The following is a 19,451-nucleotide window of genomic DNA, read 5'->3' on the forward strand; positions in this document are numbered from 1 at the left end:
CACTTCACAGTGACAGTGATGGAAACCTCTAAGAACACTTCAATGATTCCAAGTATAAAACCTGAGAGTCCACAGCAACCGGAGATCTCTTTGATGTTATTCAAGATTCTGTGTGGGTGAAAACAGTGCGCGGGACAACGAAAAATCACCTGAGGTCAAGACTGATGCTCCATCGCTGGCGAGGCGTGAATGTGGCCAATCATCTCAGAAGGGATGACTGCTGAATTATAGCCCGAGGAACCATGGCAATTCTCCTTCTACTGCCAACTCCAATTTCCGATTTCTCGCTGCAGAAGCTAACTGGGAATAAGGCGGGAGTTGTACATTTCCATACAAATGCAATCGTGGCAATGGAGCTGCTCAGTCTTTACCACAAGGGGGAAAGATGTTGCAGCGAAGAAGGGTCAGAGAACAGAGGAGTGGTGAACTATATCTCCCAACAGCAGTGCCTATATGACTATTAAACTCATCCAAAATAATTGTTCTGGCAGCTCTGCGTAGTGTCAATTTTTACAATGGTTTATTACCATTTTTTATATTGTTTAAAAATACAGAGACAAACCCGCTCCTTCCTGTCAGCTGTAGACTGGGTTGGTTGATGATCTGGTGCAAACGCACCCTTTGGTTATTAAGGTTTCAGCAACGGCTCAGGTGAACCGACGGGAAGCTTGTCAGCCAGTGCTTGCAATGGGCAAGTTGGTGCAGTTTCAGCTGCTTAATCTCCAGCAGTATTTGGGGGCTCTCCCCTCCTCCAAGTCTTGCCAACTCGGGAAGAGGAGAGAGTGCATACTCCATACCCGACCAAGCGAAGCCACAGACATGTGGTGTCCTCAATATGATTTGAAGACCCTTAAGCATGGGTTTCCGTCTATACCAGTTGCCCAACATCAAATGAAACCACCTTTATCTAAAACATTTAAATTACATCTCCCCTTAGAACAAGCCAGTTGATGAAATAAACCTCGATCAGTTATTTCCGACTTTAGCATCAAAAATCCAGTCTACGTGGAACAGAAACGCGAACCACCTTCACACGTTACAAATAAAGGTGTGTATAAAAAAAAGTGCACGATATCGCACAACTTCACGGCGCTTCATCCAGAGAGTGGTTCGATCTTTGCACGTTTAGTCTCGAATGTGCTGCAGTCCACATCGTGAGGTTCTTGTCTGAAAGAGCTATTCTCCTGAGAGGAGTGTGTGATTCCTTTTCGAGGGGCTCCTCTATCGTCTTCCTCAGTGTCCCTGCTTTGATATTTAACTCGAGTTTCGGGTTTGCACTCGAGCTCCAGCTTTGTGGGAAGGAGCAACCCCGCCTCCTGTTTAACAGCTTCGGCATATTCCACCACCGTCGGCCCTTCCCACTCTGGGATCTCAATGCCGAGGTGCTTCATGAGCTTGGTTATGACGTCGTCCACGTAGCCGAAGATCCTGAGGTCTGCGTACTTGTCCTGGGTGATACAAGGAGGATATTATTTAAACAAGCGCAACATTGAGTGACGGAGGAAACAACCCGATCTTGTGGAATCCTGTAGCTCAGTGGTTAGAGCACTCGCTTTGCAAGCGAGACACCTGGGTTCAATTCCAGGCAGAGGGCGAAACCTTGGGCAAGTTTCCTTACTCCACACAGAGCCTAATAATAATCCCTCCAAAACAAAAATAAATTGGTCATTTTCAATCCACGTCTGTTTGTGGGACATTGCTGTGCGCAATTGGCTGCCGCGTTTCGCCCAGAAATATACCGTCAATTCACTTCACAGTCTATTCTGTGAAGCGCTTTGTGATGTCAAGAAAATGTGAAAAGCGTTATATCAAATGCAAGAATTATTATTATTATTATTATTATTAATGATCACAAGAGACTTGAGATGCTCAAGAGTGACATTTATCCCCTCGCCTCCTAAATACATTGTGGCTCCCGTTTCCTTCTATCAGATAAAAAGAAACTGGTCACCCTCCAGTACCTACGTCACTCAAATGAAATCTAACCATCAACTCCCAATCCTATCAGCAAAGCACTAAAGTGAAGAGGAAAAGGAACGGGAGAGGGGAATAGGAGGGGTGGAGACTCGGATGGAGTATAAATTGGCACAAGAATGTTGGGCCGAATGTTTTGTTTCCGTGCCGTTTCACTCTATTTAATTATAATATAATAATATTCCTTGTATTTGATAAAGTTCCTTATGTCGAGACGTCACAAAGCGCTTCACAGAATATACTGTTCAGTGAATCGACGGTATATTTTGTGGGCAAAATTACGCACAGCAATGTACCATGAACATTCGTGAATTGACCAAATTATTATTATTTATTATAATTCTATACGTAAAGTTCTTTCTTAGCCAACACTGATTTCAATAAAAACTTAGAGAGGTTCGATGAATAATTAATGATTAGAAATTATTTATTTTGCTTTTTAAGAGTTTTTAAGTCTTGCTTCTTGACTGCTTTTAGCACAGACTTACCTCGGTTAGTGCGAATGTTCGGCGGGCCACGTGATATAATAATAATTATTATCATCAATAGAAAGAGAATGTGAGAACAATTCAGGTCATTTGTCAGCACTTTTGAGTAAGTGTAGTGTACAGCACATCTGTTCTCAGCACGACATTAAATCCCAAGGACTGCTCTTACACATTACAGCTTATAAAAACTGCCTAAACTTAGTTGCGTTCTCTATTTGTGTCATGGCTATGTCCTTTTGCTGGATTATTAAATAAATGCTCTACAGGATCCTGTCTGCCCTCGTTTCTATGGCAACGGTAACCTCAGGGTTAATACAAACGTATCCCTCACAGTACAAGGCAGGTTAAACATAGCCTTTTAACCAGAGGGAACCAACTTTAGTTTTACCAAAAAACACTGGTACACCCCACGTTCAATTAACTAAACCCTCTCAAAACATCAGAATGTGAACTGTGTACATTCAGCTCCGCAGCTGGGATGTAGGTTGCTGTACGTCACAGCTGCTGTGTTGCTTTGTAAGGTGGTGCAGTGCTAAGGAATAGCCGTGATAATGCGATCTGAATTCACACCAAAGAGAAGGCGCAGAGGAGATTTTTCATATTGACTATAAACTTCGTCCACAAAATACAGTCACTACACTTTACAGTGTAATCCTGTAAAGCGCTTTGAGACGTCTCGAAGACGTTGATACGATGCTATATCAAAGACAGCGATTATTATTATTATCATAGCAGCAGTAGACTAGTTGGGCTGATTGACCCGTTTCTGTGCTGTAATGTTCTATGTAATTCTGTGATGAGTTAGTACCCACCAGTTTTGTGGCTTGCAGATTGACGATCACCAGCTTTCCCCCTTTCTTTTTCGTGTTGAACGGCAGATTACTACTTGGTTTGATCTGCAGAGAGCTCCCCAATGTAATGGCTAGGTCTGACTTCCTGGAGAGTGTGTTGGGAGGGGAAATAGAGGAGGAAGAGTAGAGAATCAAAGTAAGAATTAGCATCGCAAGTCATAGGATCCCAAAAGCCTAAACACTGGATCAGCATAATTTACATCAAATAGGCTTTGCAAATTAATTCTACTACTGATGTGAATTTTACTTTTGCTGTTATCTTATAAATTCTGTGCTTAGCACTTAGACAATGGGAAGAAAAGAGGCTATTTAGTTCCCGAAGCCTGAAGGGCGCTATATAAATGCAAGTTATCGTTGTTGAATTCAACAGTTTACCGAGTTCCTTACTCTCTGAGATGCACAAAGTCGATTGGGCATTCAAAAGCGAGGATAGGTGCTTGGCAAATTAGGATATTAAGGCTTGTGGAGAAATAGATTTGTCAATAAGGATTAAATCCCTGCAAATGACAAGACCTCCAGCCAGATCTGGGGAAGGGACAAGAATGAGACACAAAAAAGGCAGTGTGGGTCAAGAGGACGCTGCACAAGATGTTTCATATTCTGCCCAGAGGCAACAGGAGAGTTATATGAAAGAGGATGAGAATATACTGTAGTCGAGTCTGCAATCAGTTGCTCTATTGAAGTTTTGTTCAGTCGGAGATTCTGAAAGCTCTCAGTGACGAAAAGTGCATCAGTTCTAAGAAATGTAACCGAATGAACACAGTGCTTCTCTTTGCTTTTTTTAAAGGTCGTAAGATTAAGTCTGTTCAAAACAGTCCAGGGAACAGGAACGAGCAAACGAGTATCGGAATTACTGCGTTAGTGACCTTCACGGTGGTCATCAGGGAAAGGGACGCCGAAAATAACTCCTTTCCAAACCGAGGAAACAAATGAAATCGAAATAATGCGTGATTTTCTGGTGAAACGGAACGGTTTTGAGATTCACCTGCAAGCTTCCTCTGCCATCGTCAGATCTCGCTCGGGCAAGGCATCCTCCCAATCCAAAATGGTATCTCGTAACTTCCCCCTGTAAACGACATTCAATATCTTCAGCGATGTTCACAACATCAACAAACAGGAACCTATGGATAATACTTGCTCGACAGGGAAAACTGAGACCACTGAGTCCATTGAGACATTATAGAGAGACAAACGCGCATGCACACGCACACACACACACAGACCAGACAGACACTTTACCCACTTCAGTCATTTGTTATTAATTATTTTATTCAACAATAAAAAATCATTTCAATCCACGACTGTTTGTGGGACACTGTTGTGCGCACAAAATATTCTCAAAGCGCTTTGAGACGTCTCTACCCCGTTCGCCCACAAAATACAGTCACTACACCACACTACGCCGTGAATCCTGTGAAACAATTTGAAACGTCCACCCGACTTGAAAGGTTATGTGAACAAGTTTAGAAAATTAACTTTAATCCAAACTTAGGGTGAAAATAAATGAGAATAAAATAGCTTTGTGATAGTAATGTGAGTGAAAAATATGATGGGTCCTAACAGATTCAACGTGATAATTAGGAAGCATGACATTTTGTCTTTAGATGCTCTGCGAAAGTGCATGTTTTCTCTTTCTATTTTGCTTCCTTCCCTCCTTGCCCATCTCCGGATCGCAGCTGAAAACCTTCCCCTTTGACCGCGCCTATGGTCACCTCCCGTCTCTCCCTGGTTTGGCATCAAGCTCTGCTCCTGTTAAGTGCTCCGAGACACTGCCCCGTATGAACGATATAAATGCCAGTTTCAGCGCCTCCCGAAGTGAAAGGCGCTATGCAAATGTCATTTTTTATTGTAAATTTCGGCTACAAAATACACTTTATGTATTCTGTGATGTGCTTCAAGACGCCTCAATGACGTGATAAGGCGCTATATCAAATGCAAGGATTTTTATTATTATTATTATAAGTTGCTGCTGTTTTGGAAAGTTTCTTCATTTGAAACGAGGCGCTCATACCTGCACCCTCTCAAGCCTCGGGCCTTTTCAGCGTCACATAATCTGCCGGTCAGCTTCAGTCCCATTGTTCCCACCACTGTGTCTCGGACATACTGTCTGCAAAGGAACACAAACCAGAGAATGTTTAAAGCAGAGACCAGAAAACCACACCTGGAATACTGAGATAGCAGAGACAGGGACAACCTTCCTTTATACAGCGAATATCAATTCCACTATCAGGAGAACATGTCAAGTGAGCAGATTTACAGGCTCACAGACAAAGGCGGCTAGATTCAATCTCCCCTGAAGCAAATGCACGTACTGTCACATCTTGTAGCCAATGTTCCCCTCCCACCGACTCGACATTGTGCTCCAATACTGTGAAGTGCTCTGGGACACCACCCTGCGTGAGGGGTGCAAATTCTTGTTGGTGGTGGTAAAATGGCTGGGGCACGGGCCGAGGGAACTCACGCCTATAGAAAAACAGGTACAGGCAGTTAACTGTGCCTTTCAGCATAACTTAGGGAGTTCAGCGCTTACCAGTCTTTTGTTCGCTGCAGTGAATTTCTTTCCACTTTTTACTGACCACCTCCCACCACCAAATTTTATGGATGGAGAGGTTTATTCGGATCCCGAACAGTAAAGAGCAACAGTGCACTTGTGACTTAATTCCCGGATGATTCACGGCAATCCGTGAAATTTACCACTTTATCCAGTCATTAATTAGTCAAAAGTGGACTATGGTTCAGCGAACACTGTCTTCTGTCATCAGTCACACTATCAGATATGATTATCTCAGACTCATTCCAGTGACTGAACAAATGTCGGGTTCAATTGATTGATGTTTCTAATTTTAACTCTGGCCATTTACTGCTCCCATTGACATTGTAAATAACATATCATAATCCTCGCATTTGATATAGTGCCTTCCGTGGTGAGAGGATGCCTCAAAACAATTCATAGGATTGACTGTAAAGAATAGCGACTGTGTATTTTGTTAGGTAAATGCGGCAGCCAATTTGCACGTGGTAATGTCCCACAAACAGCTGTAAATGACCAATTTTATCCGGGGGGATTGTTGGCCAGGACACCCGTAGAAACTCCATTCACTTTTGGAGTCGTGTGATCCTAATGTCCACCTGGACCGGCAGAACCTCAGACTAACGTCTCATTCGAATGACGACACCCTCAGTAATGCAACGCACCTTCAGCACTGCACTCGAGTGTCAGCCTGGAGCGAGAGTTCAATGTTCTGATGTGGGATCTTCAACCCAAAACCTTCTGACTCCGAGGCTGCCAACTGAGCCAGGCTGACACCCTGGGTCTCCGCTGACACGATGACCTTACTGGAGTCCTGTCCTTCCCCCTGGAACTTGAATCAGTTTCTTAATTGTTTGAAACTCATATATTGATTGCTTTCCTGTTGAATTCTATGCAAAGCTATTCCCAATAACTGACAACAACTTTACATAGCGTCCCTCACCCAGGGCAGTGACCCCCGTGCCCTTCGTTCCGCGATTGTCAAGTCCCGCTGAAAACTTTCCTGCATTTAGTCATCCCCATGCACCCCCCCAAGCCCCCACCGGCTCGGAGACAGGCTCTGTCACTGTTAAGCGCTCTGAGACACAACCCTGCGCGGAGGGAGCTATGTAAGTGCAAGTTGTTGTAATTAATTCTTTGGGGCTGATTAATTCGAACCCTGAGGTAATGTCTGATGTTTGAAAAAGGTGACTGTTGACATTTTTCCTATTTAACATTCGTCATTAATTCCTGAATATAAATCTCCTTAGAAGAAGAGGGTACTTCAGAACATAGGCTTATTTATCAGGATATGTTTGTGGGAAAATACATACGGGGGAGAAGGAAGTCTTAGCAACTGCAGTTAAATCCTTTATCAATCTGATAAACCTTGCAGTAATGGAGGAAATCACTTACTTGCCACATTTCATGCATTCTTCCACAAACATGTTGCCGTGCAGCTCTGACAGCTTGTCCCTGTTGACAGAGAAAGAGTCAGTGGTCACAGGTAACCCGAGCTCGCCCTGTGTACAGGTGATCAGTGGACGTCAACAGCCGCAACATGCATTAAGATGGCTCTCCACATTAACAAGTTACATTCAATACAGCAGCGCTTATGTAAGAAAGTTACTTTAAAACACTGTGGATGTTTACATAGGTAACGAGTGATAGTCAATCAGTGTCTGCAACTTCCCACGAACAATGTTTATCTACAGATATGCAGTCACTAACTCCTTACAGTAAAATCTGGTGAAACGGCCTCTTGACTTGAAAGAACCTATAACAAATGCAAGATCTATTTTTTATTAGGGGTTGAGATCAGTGTTAGATCAGGCACACTGCGGCTATAGCCTCTGCTTTTTCATTCTTTGACTTCTTGGCTAGGTTCATGGAACGAGTGCTTTGGGTCGGAATTCATGATGCTCAGGCACTGGAGGCAGCGCAGATGGAGAGCAACAAGGCTGATCCCCAGTGTTAAGAGTGATGTGTTATGAAGACCTTCTTGATAAGGCAGGTCTCTACCGCCTTGAAAAGTCATGTGTTGGCGAGGTACGAAAACGACAGGATAGAGGAACACAGGACAAAATGAGAGACACACACAGCAAGGCAGAGAGAAAGACACACACAGAGGCCGAGACACAGACATAGACAGACAAACACCGTTATCTACACTGTCTGCAACAGGGCAGTGCCATTTAGTGCAAATATGAGGCCTCGTTCTGTATTAGAATGAAAGGTCACTCCGACAATTGCAGTTAAAACTTCTTGCCTCAAATCCCACCTTATAATTATCACTACCTTAATTAACCAAATTGCCACCAGCAACCTTTGCATGAGTTTGTCAGAGCACAGCAGGTCTATACCGTATCGATGTAGATTTTAAATACATCAAAACCCAAGGCACTTCTGAAGGCCCGACAAATTGAATTTCAAATAGTTTTGTTTCCAACCTTGAATTTTAAAGAGGAGAGGTTTTCAATGAATCCCTGTGTAACACCCCTGAGGCTGTGAGATGATTGAAGTCTATTAAACGAATATATAAATTGGTTTCTTGCTTCTGAAGGGCTCGAGAACTGAGTGAGCTGGGAGGAGATTAGAAGTATCACTTGTGCAGCCACTTGATAAAATGGACCTTAACTTTGAAACTTCAAACCAAAAAGTTGCTGAGATGTATCCTGACAAGGAATGACATTTGTACAGCGTCTTTCACATCGGAGGATGTCCCGAAGCATTGGCTGACTTACATAAACATCCCTTTTGACTAATCGAAAACTCCTTCTCCTTGTTACAAGTTATAATAATAATCTTTGCATTTTATACAGCGCCTTATCACGTCTTCGCGACACCTCAAAGCGCTTCGCAGAATATACCTGTAAAGTGAATTGAACGAATATTTTTGTGGGTGAAAATGTGGCAGCCAATTGCGCACAGCAGTGTCCGACAAACAATCGTGGATTGAGTGACCAATTTATTATTATTTTTTTGAAGAGATTATCACCGTACTAAAAATTTCTTCGGGTTGCTATTGGAGCACAGTTGATTGGGGCATTTAAAAGAGGATTAGATAGGAACCTGTAGAGGAAATTGGGATTAGAACAGATGGCTTTATTGGAAGATCAAAGGCCGACTGTCACCAATATAATGGTCCGAATGGCCTCTTGCTGTGTCAGAGGTTTGTGCTGATCCTAATTCCCAGCTCAAAACACCAGTGCTTCAGCACTCACTCAACACAGCACCGACTTTCCATGTTCACAAGTGGAGGTCCTCGGGGATGTTACAATTCCATCCCCGTCCCGAATGGCTCAGTGAGTGTTTCCAGTCAGCAGGTGAACGACACAAACCAAGAAGATCTCAGGCTGTTTGTTTGCTGGGCACTGGATTTTTTTGGGGGGTGTGGGGGGGGGAAGGAGAGAGAAACATTTGGCTATAGTTTCCATGAAGAATCACTATCCATTGACCTTGCTTGACCATTCTTGTGGACATTTGGTGGGAACATAACCAGACTACTCTGCAATGCCACCCCCACTCCTCTATCCGCAGCACAAATCACTCGCTGACAGCGCTCACCAATAAGCACTGGTTACTAAGGTGAGATACAATTGTAGAACCTCACATTAATAAGGAAAAGGAGTCAAATTTTTTCGGGGGGTGGCGAGATAGGGAGAGTGGGGGAGCGAGTGAATTGGGGGGAAAAAAACCTTCCCTGGTTACTGCCTCGGCTCAACTCGCGTTTACCATCGTCGTTGAAAATCAGAAAGCGAGTCCAGCTTCAGAATTATCTAACGGAGCGGTTTTGGTGGCTGTGCGCAAAATCAGCTGCCAGGTTCTCTTGCAAAATATAACAGTCGCTGACCCTGGGGAGCGCTTTGAGGCGCTCCTGTTACCGGTGAATATTGAAAGTAAGGATCATTACTCCTCTCCCGTCACCGAAGCTTTGCAGTAATTAATTTCCATCAACAAAAGCTTGTCATTTTTCTTAAAACTGCGGGAAATAAAAGCAAATAGGCTCTCCGCCCCCCCCCACCCCCGCGTTGTTCCGTGGTATTGTTTGGGGCAGTGGCTTGGTGTGCAGATAGCGCCACCTGCTGATCAACTGCAGCCATTGCGGTGATCAGGCTTTGGAGACGCTAAAGTGAGCCATGTTTCCCGACAATGAGACATAATAATAATAATAATAATAGTCCTCGCATTTGATGCAGCGACTGATCTCATCGTTGAGACGTCTCAAAGCACTTCACAGAATATACTGTAACAGGAACTAACTGTATGTTTTGTGTTGGGGAGGCACCTTAAGCAAGTTTCTTTACCACACGCTCCTGTTTACCTGGCAGTAAGCAGGAACCTGGCTGTTACTCGATTGGCGGATCGCTTTCCAGGGGTAATAATCCCTCAAAAAAAAATCCTTGGTTTGAGTCGTTACTCAATTCACAACTGTTTGTGGGACACTGCTGTGCGCAATTGGCTGCCTTGTTTCGCTCCCAAAATACACAGTCAATCCACTTTGCAATATATTCTGTGAAGCGCTTTGAGACGTCTCAACGATGTACTTAGGCGCTGTATCAAACGAAGATTATTATCATCATCTCAGGTGACAATGAATGAATGACCTGTGAACAATGAAGCTTTGAGTGAGCTGAGACAACAGAAAGAATTTTTTTTAAAGTACTTTATCGCACTTGAACTTGCTCAAAAAGTGCTTTGCGGTACCTACGGTAAAGCGAAAACGAATGTGGAGTCAATTTGTGCACAGGTAAATCCCACAAACGGTCAGGAGGCCAATGACCAATTTCTTTGGCGGAATGATGACTTGGGAGAAATTCTCTCTCTCTTTTTCCTAATGGTGCCAGAGGATCTTTAATGCCCAGATCACGATTGGGCAGATAGGACCTCAGTTTAACACTCGGCCTGAAAGACATCACCTCCCACAATGATGCTCGCTCAGTATTGCACTGGTGGGTCCACCTATATGGTGAGCTCAGGGTCCAAACTTGGGGCTTTGAAGCAGGGATTGATAGACTTGAAACCCCAAACCCCACGTAAGCATTAAGAACACAAAGGTACGGACTTACTTGGGAAATCCTGATCGCACGTGCAGTCCGTCCACATTCTGGCTGATGAGGTACTTCAGTAAGCCAGCCCGCTGCAGGGCCAGCATCGCCATGTGTGTCTTGGAAGGTCTGGCTTCCTCGAAGGTGGTGTCAAACTTGGGAGCGAGCCCCTGTTCTTCCATCGTCCACACCCCGCGAGGACCCCTGTCAACAATCGGCCGTTAAGCTGTTGGACACCGGGAATCTCCATTCCCCCCCAAAATCAGACGCTCTCTCCCGGCAGCGAGCAAACCCGGGGCCCTCGGTCTGGGATGCTACCCTGCCTGAGCCGCGCTATATAAATACAAGTTGCTGTCGTCTCTCAAGAAAGGAACTGCACGAGCACGAGACACGTCCATTGAAAGCGGGTAACTTTTAACGCACTGATCCACATTTGTCTACACTGTGAACACAGGCTGCCTGATTTCACCCGCTGCAGTTCGCTCCATTTGGAAAGTAAAAGAGCCGGCACCTGAAGTCGGGGATTCCCGTGGACGTGCTGATCCCAGCTCCCGTGTGAGCCACCGCGTACGAGGCATTCCGAACCAGCTCCGCAAACTCCAGCACTTTCCTCTCCAGCTCTTCGGGGGAATCAAAGCTCTGCAACAACACCAAATTATGTTTGCGTAGCACCTGCTTAGAGATCTCCTGCCGCAACGGGCAACAAGGGACCAGCTCTCAGCTGGCTGTCCCGAGAAGCAGTGTGATCAGGTCTCTCCTTACATCCTTTGCGAGAAACACTAAACCCTCACAAAGGTTCTAACTTTCCCCAAACTCAGTACCCATAAGAACAAGAAGCAGAGTGACACTCAAACTATGCTGGAGAGATGCACTGTGTGTCAAAGGAATAATAATCCTTGGATTTGGTAAAACGCTTCATCACATCATGAAAACGTCTTACAGCACTTCACAGGAATGACTGTACTTTGCAGGCAAATGGAGCAGCCAAATGGTGTGCAGTAAAACGGCCTAAAAACATCTATGTAAGGAATGTCCAATTTTATCTGAAGGGGATTAAGTGCACTATTCTATCCCCTCTGGGTTCATATCAGACCAGATTAATGAGTTAGACAGAACGCTATCCTTTTATAAGCAGCTTGCAAATACTGGGAAGGATTTTTACAATGAAAACTCATTATCCACACTACTGCTTGGAATTTTTTTGGGGGGATTGTCTAACATATAATAATAATCCTTGCGTTTGATATAGCGCTTTTCACGTCGGGAGGACGTCCCAAAGCGCTTCACAGAACACACTGTAAAGTGAATTGACTGTATATTTGTGGGCGAACGCGGCAGCCAATTGCGCACAGCAATGTCCCACAAACAGTCATAGATTGAAAATGACCAATTTATTATTGTTTTGGGTTTTGGAGGGATTATTATTAGGCTCTGTGTGGAGTAAGGAAACTTGCCCAAGGTTTCGCCCTCTGCCTGGAATTGAACTCAGGTCTCTCGCTTGCAAAGCGAGTGCTCTAACCACTGAGCTACAGGACATGTCAGACATCCTTGGTCATGTATGTGTTTGGGATATTAAAAAAATTGTTTTGGGGATACTGCTGTGCACAATTGCTGCTGCATTTCACCCACCAAACACACAGTCAATTCACTCTACAGTATATTCTGTGAAGCGCTTTGAGACGTCTCAAAGACATAAGGCACTGTGTCAAATAATACAAGGATTATTATTATTACTACTACATGTGGAAAGCCATCACTATGCTTAAGCGTATCCAAAGCCAACTGGGAGTTCTGTGCATCCCACCTACAAGTGAAAATTCCGGAGTTATTTGTTGGGTTGGAACGCACACTCTCTCCCTGGAGGGATGCATCCTGTTTACCTAATTCTGGAAAGTGTTAGGTACAGATTTGGGGACCCCAGAGTGCACGTTGGGGTAACTGCTGGAGTCTAACCAACTAAAGCTGTATTGAGTGCACTGTTCTGGGAGCTTTCCCGCTGCTTGTCCAGTGAGGACCTCCCTACCCATTGGGGCTTTGGCTTTGCCACGTTGACAGGAGCTGAGTGGGATGACTCACTGTCCCCAGTGACTGGTCGGCCCTTCCAGGTCCTGCCCACGAGCCAGGCTGAGCTGTGCTGTCATCAGCAGTGAGTTGCCCTGGAATACTGCGGACCCCCCCGGCTCAGGAAACCGGACTGGTTGCCAAACATGTCACCAGATCATTTGCCAGGAGACCCCGCTTACCTCCCCCATCCGACCCCAAACTCTGATGCGGATACATAGTCCTATTCGCCCCTGAACCCCTCTCCCCTCACTACCGAATTCACAGTCACTACACCTGACGACACAGTATCTCTTTGTGAAACACTTCAGGACGCTTCGATGGTCCAGGCGCTGGGTTTAACGTGAGGATCAATAAACAGTATTTTATATAATTATTATTATTATTATTCGGTGCCACAACAATAACAATAAGAGTCGGGGATGACTGAGAAGAGGGTTTCTTTTTGGTTTCTGCTCCTAAAGTACAAACAAGTTTTTGTTTACCAGCAGCGAACCCGGCTGTCGGTCGATTAATGGATCACCGTCCGGGGATATTCATCCCTTCAAAATAACAATAATAATTTGGTCACTTCGAGCCGCGACGGTTTGTGGGGACGTCGCTGAGCGCAATCGTCTGCCGCGTTTCGCCCACAACACACACTTTACAGTCGGTCCTGTGAAGCGCTTTGAGACGTCTGGAGGGATTATTATTATTATTATTATTACTATTATTATATTGATATCATCTGATTATTATTATACGATTACATTGTATTATTAGGTTATTGATATATTATTATGTACAAAATACACTGTTATTATATCATTATAAATATTCTATTATTAATAACATATTAGTTAACAATATTATTGTATTATTATCTTATTATTCCGTATAAAATACTCTCTCACTACATCATTACATAATAATATATTATTCTGTATTTTGTGTGAATAGTACATTATTATTAACATATGAGACAATGAACTATTATGTTATTAATAGTGTTATTATTTTTTCTGTGTAAAGGACACCACAGGGCAGTACCCCCCCCCACAGCCCCCAAACCAGTGGCGGCCTCAGCCGCCGCCCAGCGCCCTCCCCTCGGCCTGGGCCCTCAGGAAAGGCCGGGGACCTACCTCGGGAAGGCCGCACTTCCCCTTGTGCTCGTAGGACGACAATCCCGCCGCGTAATTCACCGACATAACTCTGGGGGGGAGTGGGGGGAGTGTGGGGGTGTGGGGAGTGTGTGGGGGTGGGGGGGGCGCGGCCTGAGGCCGGACCCGGGCAACAGCGGCGGAGACACAGCGAGAACACGACCGACTCCAACCGCCGATCAGTCAACTTTCCTCTCCCGCCACCGCAGCCGCCGCCGCCGCCTCTCCTCCGGCCGCCCGGTGGCGCTGTCCCTCCCGCCCTTCCCTCTCCTCCGGCCGCCCGGTGGCGCTGTCCCTCCCGCACTCCCTGTCCTCCGGCCGCCCGGTGGCGCTGTCCCTCCCGCCCTCCCTGTCCTCCGGCCGCCCGGTGGCGCTGTCCCTCCCGCCCTCCCTGTCCTCCGGCCGCGAGATGGCGCTGTCCCTCCCGCCTTCCCTGTCCTCCGGCCGCGAGATGGCGCTGTCCGCTTCGGCACTACCGTTCCCTGCCGCCAGGTGGCGCCGGGGGAGCCCGTGTGTGTGTGTGTGTGTGTGTGTGTGTTGGTGGTCAACCATCGCCATCGCTTAAGAGTCTCCAAACCATTCCATATATCCCACTCCTACACATGGAAATCCCAGGGATAGATTATTGGAATGCTATGCGCTCTCTCCCTCTCTCTCTCTCTCTCTCTCTGGGGAGGGCCGTGCGCTGGATGGCTAATCCCGGAAAATATTATTCCCGGGTTGGCCCGAGCCCGGACTGGGGGGGAACCCCGGAACGTGCGTTGGGGTAACCGCTGGAGTCCAACAGCCAAACCCACACACAGTTTGGCCACTGATGCCGCTGTCTGGCCAAGCGTTCCCGTGCCTTCACCCCCCCCCCCTCTCAACTCTCTACCCCCTCCTCGCTCCCTCCCTTTCCCCCCCTCACCCTGACCATTCCCCCTCACCCTGACCATTTCCCCCTCCTCGCTCCCTCCCTTCCCCCCTCACCCTGACCATTTCCCCCTCCTCGCTCCCTCCCTTTCCCCCCCCCTCACCCTGACCATTCCCCCCCTCACCCTGACCATTTCCCCCCTCCTCGCTCCCTCCCTTCCCCCCCCCCCTCACCCTGACCATTTCCCCCACCCAATGCTCGGGTCCTGACCCAACTGTCCAGTGCCTTGGGACGTCCTCCCAACGTGAAAGGCGCTCTATAAATGGAATCGTGTTGTTGTTGTTGTTGTTGTTGCTTGTCCAGCGAGGACCACCCCTTGTGGGGTTAGCAGGAGCTGAGTGGGATGACTCCTCGTCCCCAGTGACTCGTTTGTCCAACCCGGTCCTGCCCCATGACCCAGACCGGGCTGTACTGTGATCGGATGTGAGTGCCCTGGAGTCCTGTAGCTCAGTGGTTAGAGCACTCGCTTTGCAAGCGAGAGACCAGAGTTCAATTCCAGGCAGAGGGCGAAACCTTGGGCAAGTTTCCTTACTCCACACAGAGCCTAATAATAATCCCTCCAAAACCAAAAACCAATAATAAATTGGTCATTTTCAATCCACGACTGTTTGTGGGACATTGCTGTGCGCAATTGGCTGCCGCGTTCGCCCACAAATATAGTCAATTCACTTTACAGTGTGTTCTGTGAAACGCTTTGGGACGTCCTCCCGACGTGAAAAGCGCTATATCAAATGCAAGGATTATTATTATTATTATTATTATTATTATTAATTACATCGTTTTACCCTTTCAGGTCTGTAGGACATTCCAAAGGGCTGATAAACAGTGGAAAAGTCTGTGCTCTCGACGGCAAACTGTGTGGTGTGGTTTTAGTTGGACAGTCTCCAGCAGGACATTTGCAAGAGAGGAATAGACATTACAATGGATTGAGGAATAAATAGGTCACAGTTAACTTTGTGGTGGTCACACACACACACACACACACTACGATACCATCAAACCCATAAAGAAAATGTGATCGATGTGTGACAATAATAATAATAATCCTTGCATTTGATATAGCGCTTTTCACGTCGGAAGGACGTCCCAAAGCGCTTCACAGAACACACTGTAAAGTGAATTGACTGTGTAATTATAAAGAGGTTTGACCGGCTGAGTAGTGAGCGAGTATTTCCTCAGGCGAGACAATTGAGGTCTGGAGGCCATCGTCTTAAACCTGAGGCTAAACTGTTTTAAAAGTGAAATGAGGAACCATTTTTCAAGCAGCAGGTGGTGGGACTGAGGAATTCGCTCCCCCCAGCAGCGGCCAATGGAGGCAGAGTCGATTGAAAACTTTTAAAGAGATGAATACTTGATAGACAGGAATATCAAGGGATATAGAGAGAGAGAGGGTGGGGAGGTCGGATTGAGCTGCAGATCGGCCATTGGATTTTGGAAAGTGGGAGGACGGGCTCGGTGGGCCGAGTGGCTTCTTCCTCTTTCTGTGTTCCTTTGGCTAAAGAAATACTTCCTGGGATGTTTTGTCTACAAAATATACAGTCAATTCACTTTACAGTATATTCTGTGAAGTGTTGCCTCTCTAAGGTTCCCTCTGAGATATCTCTTTTCGAAGCTGAGCTCCTATTAGCTCTGCAAGCCAAAGCCCAGTCGGGTAGGTTGGTCCTAGCTGGGCAAGCAACAGGAAGCTTGCCAGACAGCGCTCTCAACGGCAAGCCTTGGCTCGTGGCCAAACTGTGGCTAATACTTTTTGGAGTTCAGCTGCTTTGGTAATGTAGCCCAGTGCCTTGTTCATTGCTCACACGCAGTGATGCCTCACAGTGATGAACGAGTTGGTGAATTGAGCCCCTGAAACTCATGCCTCACCCAGTGTTGGGTTCAGACAACGTAAAACTCTTACGCTCAGAGCCTGGGCTCGGATTTCAGTGACATGATTAACCATTTAGGCTGTTAAGCAGAGGGTTGGTGATCTGCAGGAATCTTGCACTTTCAAGGCTGCTTTTCCCTTTGTCTCAGATTCGCTTCGACCCATTAATCTTGTATGAAGAGCCAGACGGGAGGCAGCGAGTCAATGAGACAGGTTCCTTTGAGGCTCGTGGCAGCTTGTCAACGCTCCAATGCAACCAATAAAAGACAGGTTACTTTCCGAGGGTGAGGGGCAACGTTTTGTTGACTTAGGGTAAAATGAGGGCACCGAGTGAGGCCATTCAACCCCATCCAGCCCACCCTGGTGCCAGTTCCTGCCCTGGAGCTGGACGCTCTAATCCCCATTCCCAGTTCTTTTCCCACACGTTGATCTCCGAGCTGGAAGCGTGTAGTGTTGGAATGTGTTTTCCGGAGATCGTCATGAGTGCACTGGTTTACTTAATCACTGAATCATTGAGTAAAGCTTTGATAAATAACTGTCGCTTTATTGGAAGATAATTATGATTACAATCCTAGCATTTGATAGAGAGACTTTCGCTCTATAACACAAGGACATCTCAAAAGTGCTTTTAAGTGTGCTGTGCTGCTTTAATTGTAACTATGCTGTGAAGTGTAGTGACTGTGTATTCTTTAGGAAAAAGCGGCAGCCAATTTATGCACAGTAATGTCCCACAGACAGCCATGAAGTGAGTGACCAATCTGTATTGGGGGGACGGTTGGCCAGGACAACGGGAGAGATTCCCTTCACTTTCGAGTAGTGCCACGGGACCTTTAACATCCACCTGAACAGGTACAGGCGGGACCTTTCACTTGAGTAAAGTTAGGCGGAATGTCAAGCCTCAGATTGACAACTCACACCTGCCCGATGTCCCTCCCTCATCCTTACCTGGTTGGTGGAGGCGGACGTTCTTGGCACGTTTCCAGTCGTTCCTGAATAGTTCATTGTCTTGTCAATCATTGGAGAGATCTCAGAATACGCAGCACCTGCAGGTCCACTGTAACTGACTCAACCAACGTGTCCACGTGTTGAATAAGCTATAAGGGAAGGGAAGATCCACCGCAGAGACGTGTTGGTTTCAGCTACAGGTGAGCAGCTTCATTTAAGGGCCTGCGTGACTTTTCATCACTGGATTAAGATGATAATAATGGTAATAATAATAAATACTCCTTACATTTAAATGTAGCGCCTTTTACGTCAGGAGGACGTCTCAAATCGCTTTTACTCGATCTGCTGTAAGTCTGAGCGACTGTGTGGTTTGTCGGCGATGAGGAAGCAGGACTGAATTCACCAAGTCAGTACTAAGTAAGTAAATATTTTGCTAAGCTTTCAGTCATTTGGATTTGTTTGAAAGGTTATAAACAAAAATGTTCTGTTTTTTCATTTGCCTTTACGCTTTACATTGCAGAGTATCTTCAGGGCACTTAAAGTTGTCTCACTATTGAGTGGGAAGTGTTAAATTGCAGTATTTCTAAATAGTATTCCCAGGAATAAAAAAGGAACTATTTATCAACTGGAAATTGTCTTTGGTGACAGACATGGAACTGATCACGCGAGGATCCTCTGCGAGGATATCACAAGAATTGATTGTATATTTCGCCCACAAAATGCAGTGCATTCTGTGAAGCGCTTCGAGACGACTAAACAACATATGATGAGGCTCTGTGTCAAACGCAAAGATTATTATTATTATTGAGGAGCGGAGAGCAGATGCCTGCGGAGAGAAAATATGAAAATAAACTTTTTTATTCAAAAAAAATCCATCCTCCCATTACACAGGAACGACTATAGTGCATTGTTCTTGACCGAGTTGAGATGACAAAACCACACGACGCATATTCCAAGCACTTAAGAACATAAGAGTTTGCTGACGAAAGAGGACTAAGGTCCATCTAGTTCACCTTCCACCATCCTGACAGTCGCTGGACATGTCGTGACCCAAACTATATAAGAATATAAAGTTATGTAAGAAGATTTAGTAGACAATTACAGACATGAAACCAATCTTTGAAGCTAAGGACCCATGTGCTGTCAGATGTCTGATACGTCCTGAAATCCCATGTCAGGACTTTCTGCTCCAAGGCCAGGCTGACACTCCAGTGCAGTGCTGGGGGGGGGGGGGGGGGGCACTGTAGTGTTGGAGGTGCCCTCCTTCAAACTACACGTTAAACTGAGGTTCCATCTGCCCCTTTAGGTGTACGTTAAAGACGCTGTTTGAAAAGAGAAGGGAGTTTTTTCCAGTGTCTCAACCAACAAATCCTCCAACATAAATCAGTCAGTTACCTCCTGGCCGGTTTGCGAAACATTAACGTGTGTAAATTGGCTGCTGCGTTTACCTACAAATAACTATGACAAACACGTGGCTCTTTGAGGTGTTTCAATGTTATAGGCGTTAGATCAAATGCGAGGATAATTCATTGTTTATCTGTTAATAGTGACTGGCGATTGGCTTCCTCGCGCCCACAGCTCCCAGCACATCACCAGAAGCAGCAGCTCAGAGAGTGAAGAAGGATGAAGAGCTTGAAGGCAAAATTCAAGAAAAATGAC

General features: G+C 45.9%; 1 protein-coding gene across 1 annotated transcript; it reads right to left on the minus strand.

Annotated features, from left to right (window-relative positions):
* Positions 1 to 887: 887 nt before the first annotated feature.
* On the minus strand, positions 888 to 14,127 carry sirt6 (sirtuin 6). Its single transcript, XM_042342794.1, has 8 exons — positions 14,053 to 14,127; positions 11,382 to 11,509; positions 10,892 to 11,074; positions 7,239 to 7,298; positions 5,325 to 5,420; positions 4,299 to 4,379; positions 3,275 to 3,398; positions 888 to 1,448 (listed from the first exon to the last, which is right to left on the minus strand). Exons 1-8 carry the CDS (start codon positions 14,116 to 14,118, stop codon positions 1,095 to 1,097), a joined length of 1,092 nt encoding a protein of 363 aa, XP_042198728.1. The 5' UTR covers positions 14,119 to 14,127; the 3' UTR covers positions 888 to 1,094.
* Positions 14,128 to 19,451: the final 5,324 nt, after the last annotated feature.

The sequence above is a fragment of the Callorhinchus milii genome, unplaced genomic scaffold (assembly GCF_018977255.1).
Source record: "Callorhinchus milii isolate IMCB2004 unplaced genomic scaffold, IMCB_Cmil_1.0 Scaffold21, whole genome shotgun sequence".
Classification (NCBI taxonomy): Eukaryota; Metazoa; Chordata; class Chondrichthyes; order Chimaeriformes; family Callorhinchidae; genus Callorhinchus; species Callorhinchus milii.

Excerpts from the sequence above, each read along its gene's own strand:
- sirt6 (XM_042342794.1), bottom strand. The coding sequence starts at position 14,118 with ATGTCGGTGAATTACGCGGCGGGATTGTCGTCCTACGAGCACAAGGGG. Across the intron at positions 11,510-14,052 it reads GGAAGTGCGGCCTTCCCGAG|AGCTTTGATTCCCCCGAAGA; the intron begins GTAGGTCCCCGG and ends GTGTTGTTGCAG. Across the intron at positions 7,299-10,891 it reads GTGCGATCAGGATTTCCCAA|GGACAAGCTGTCAGAGCTGC; the intron begins GTAAGTCCGTAC and ends CTCTGTCAACAG.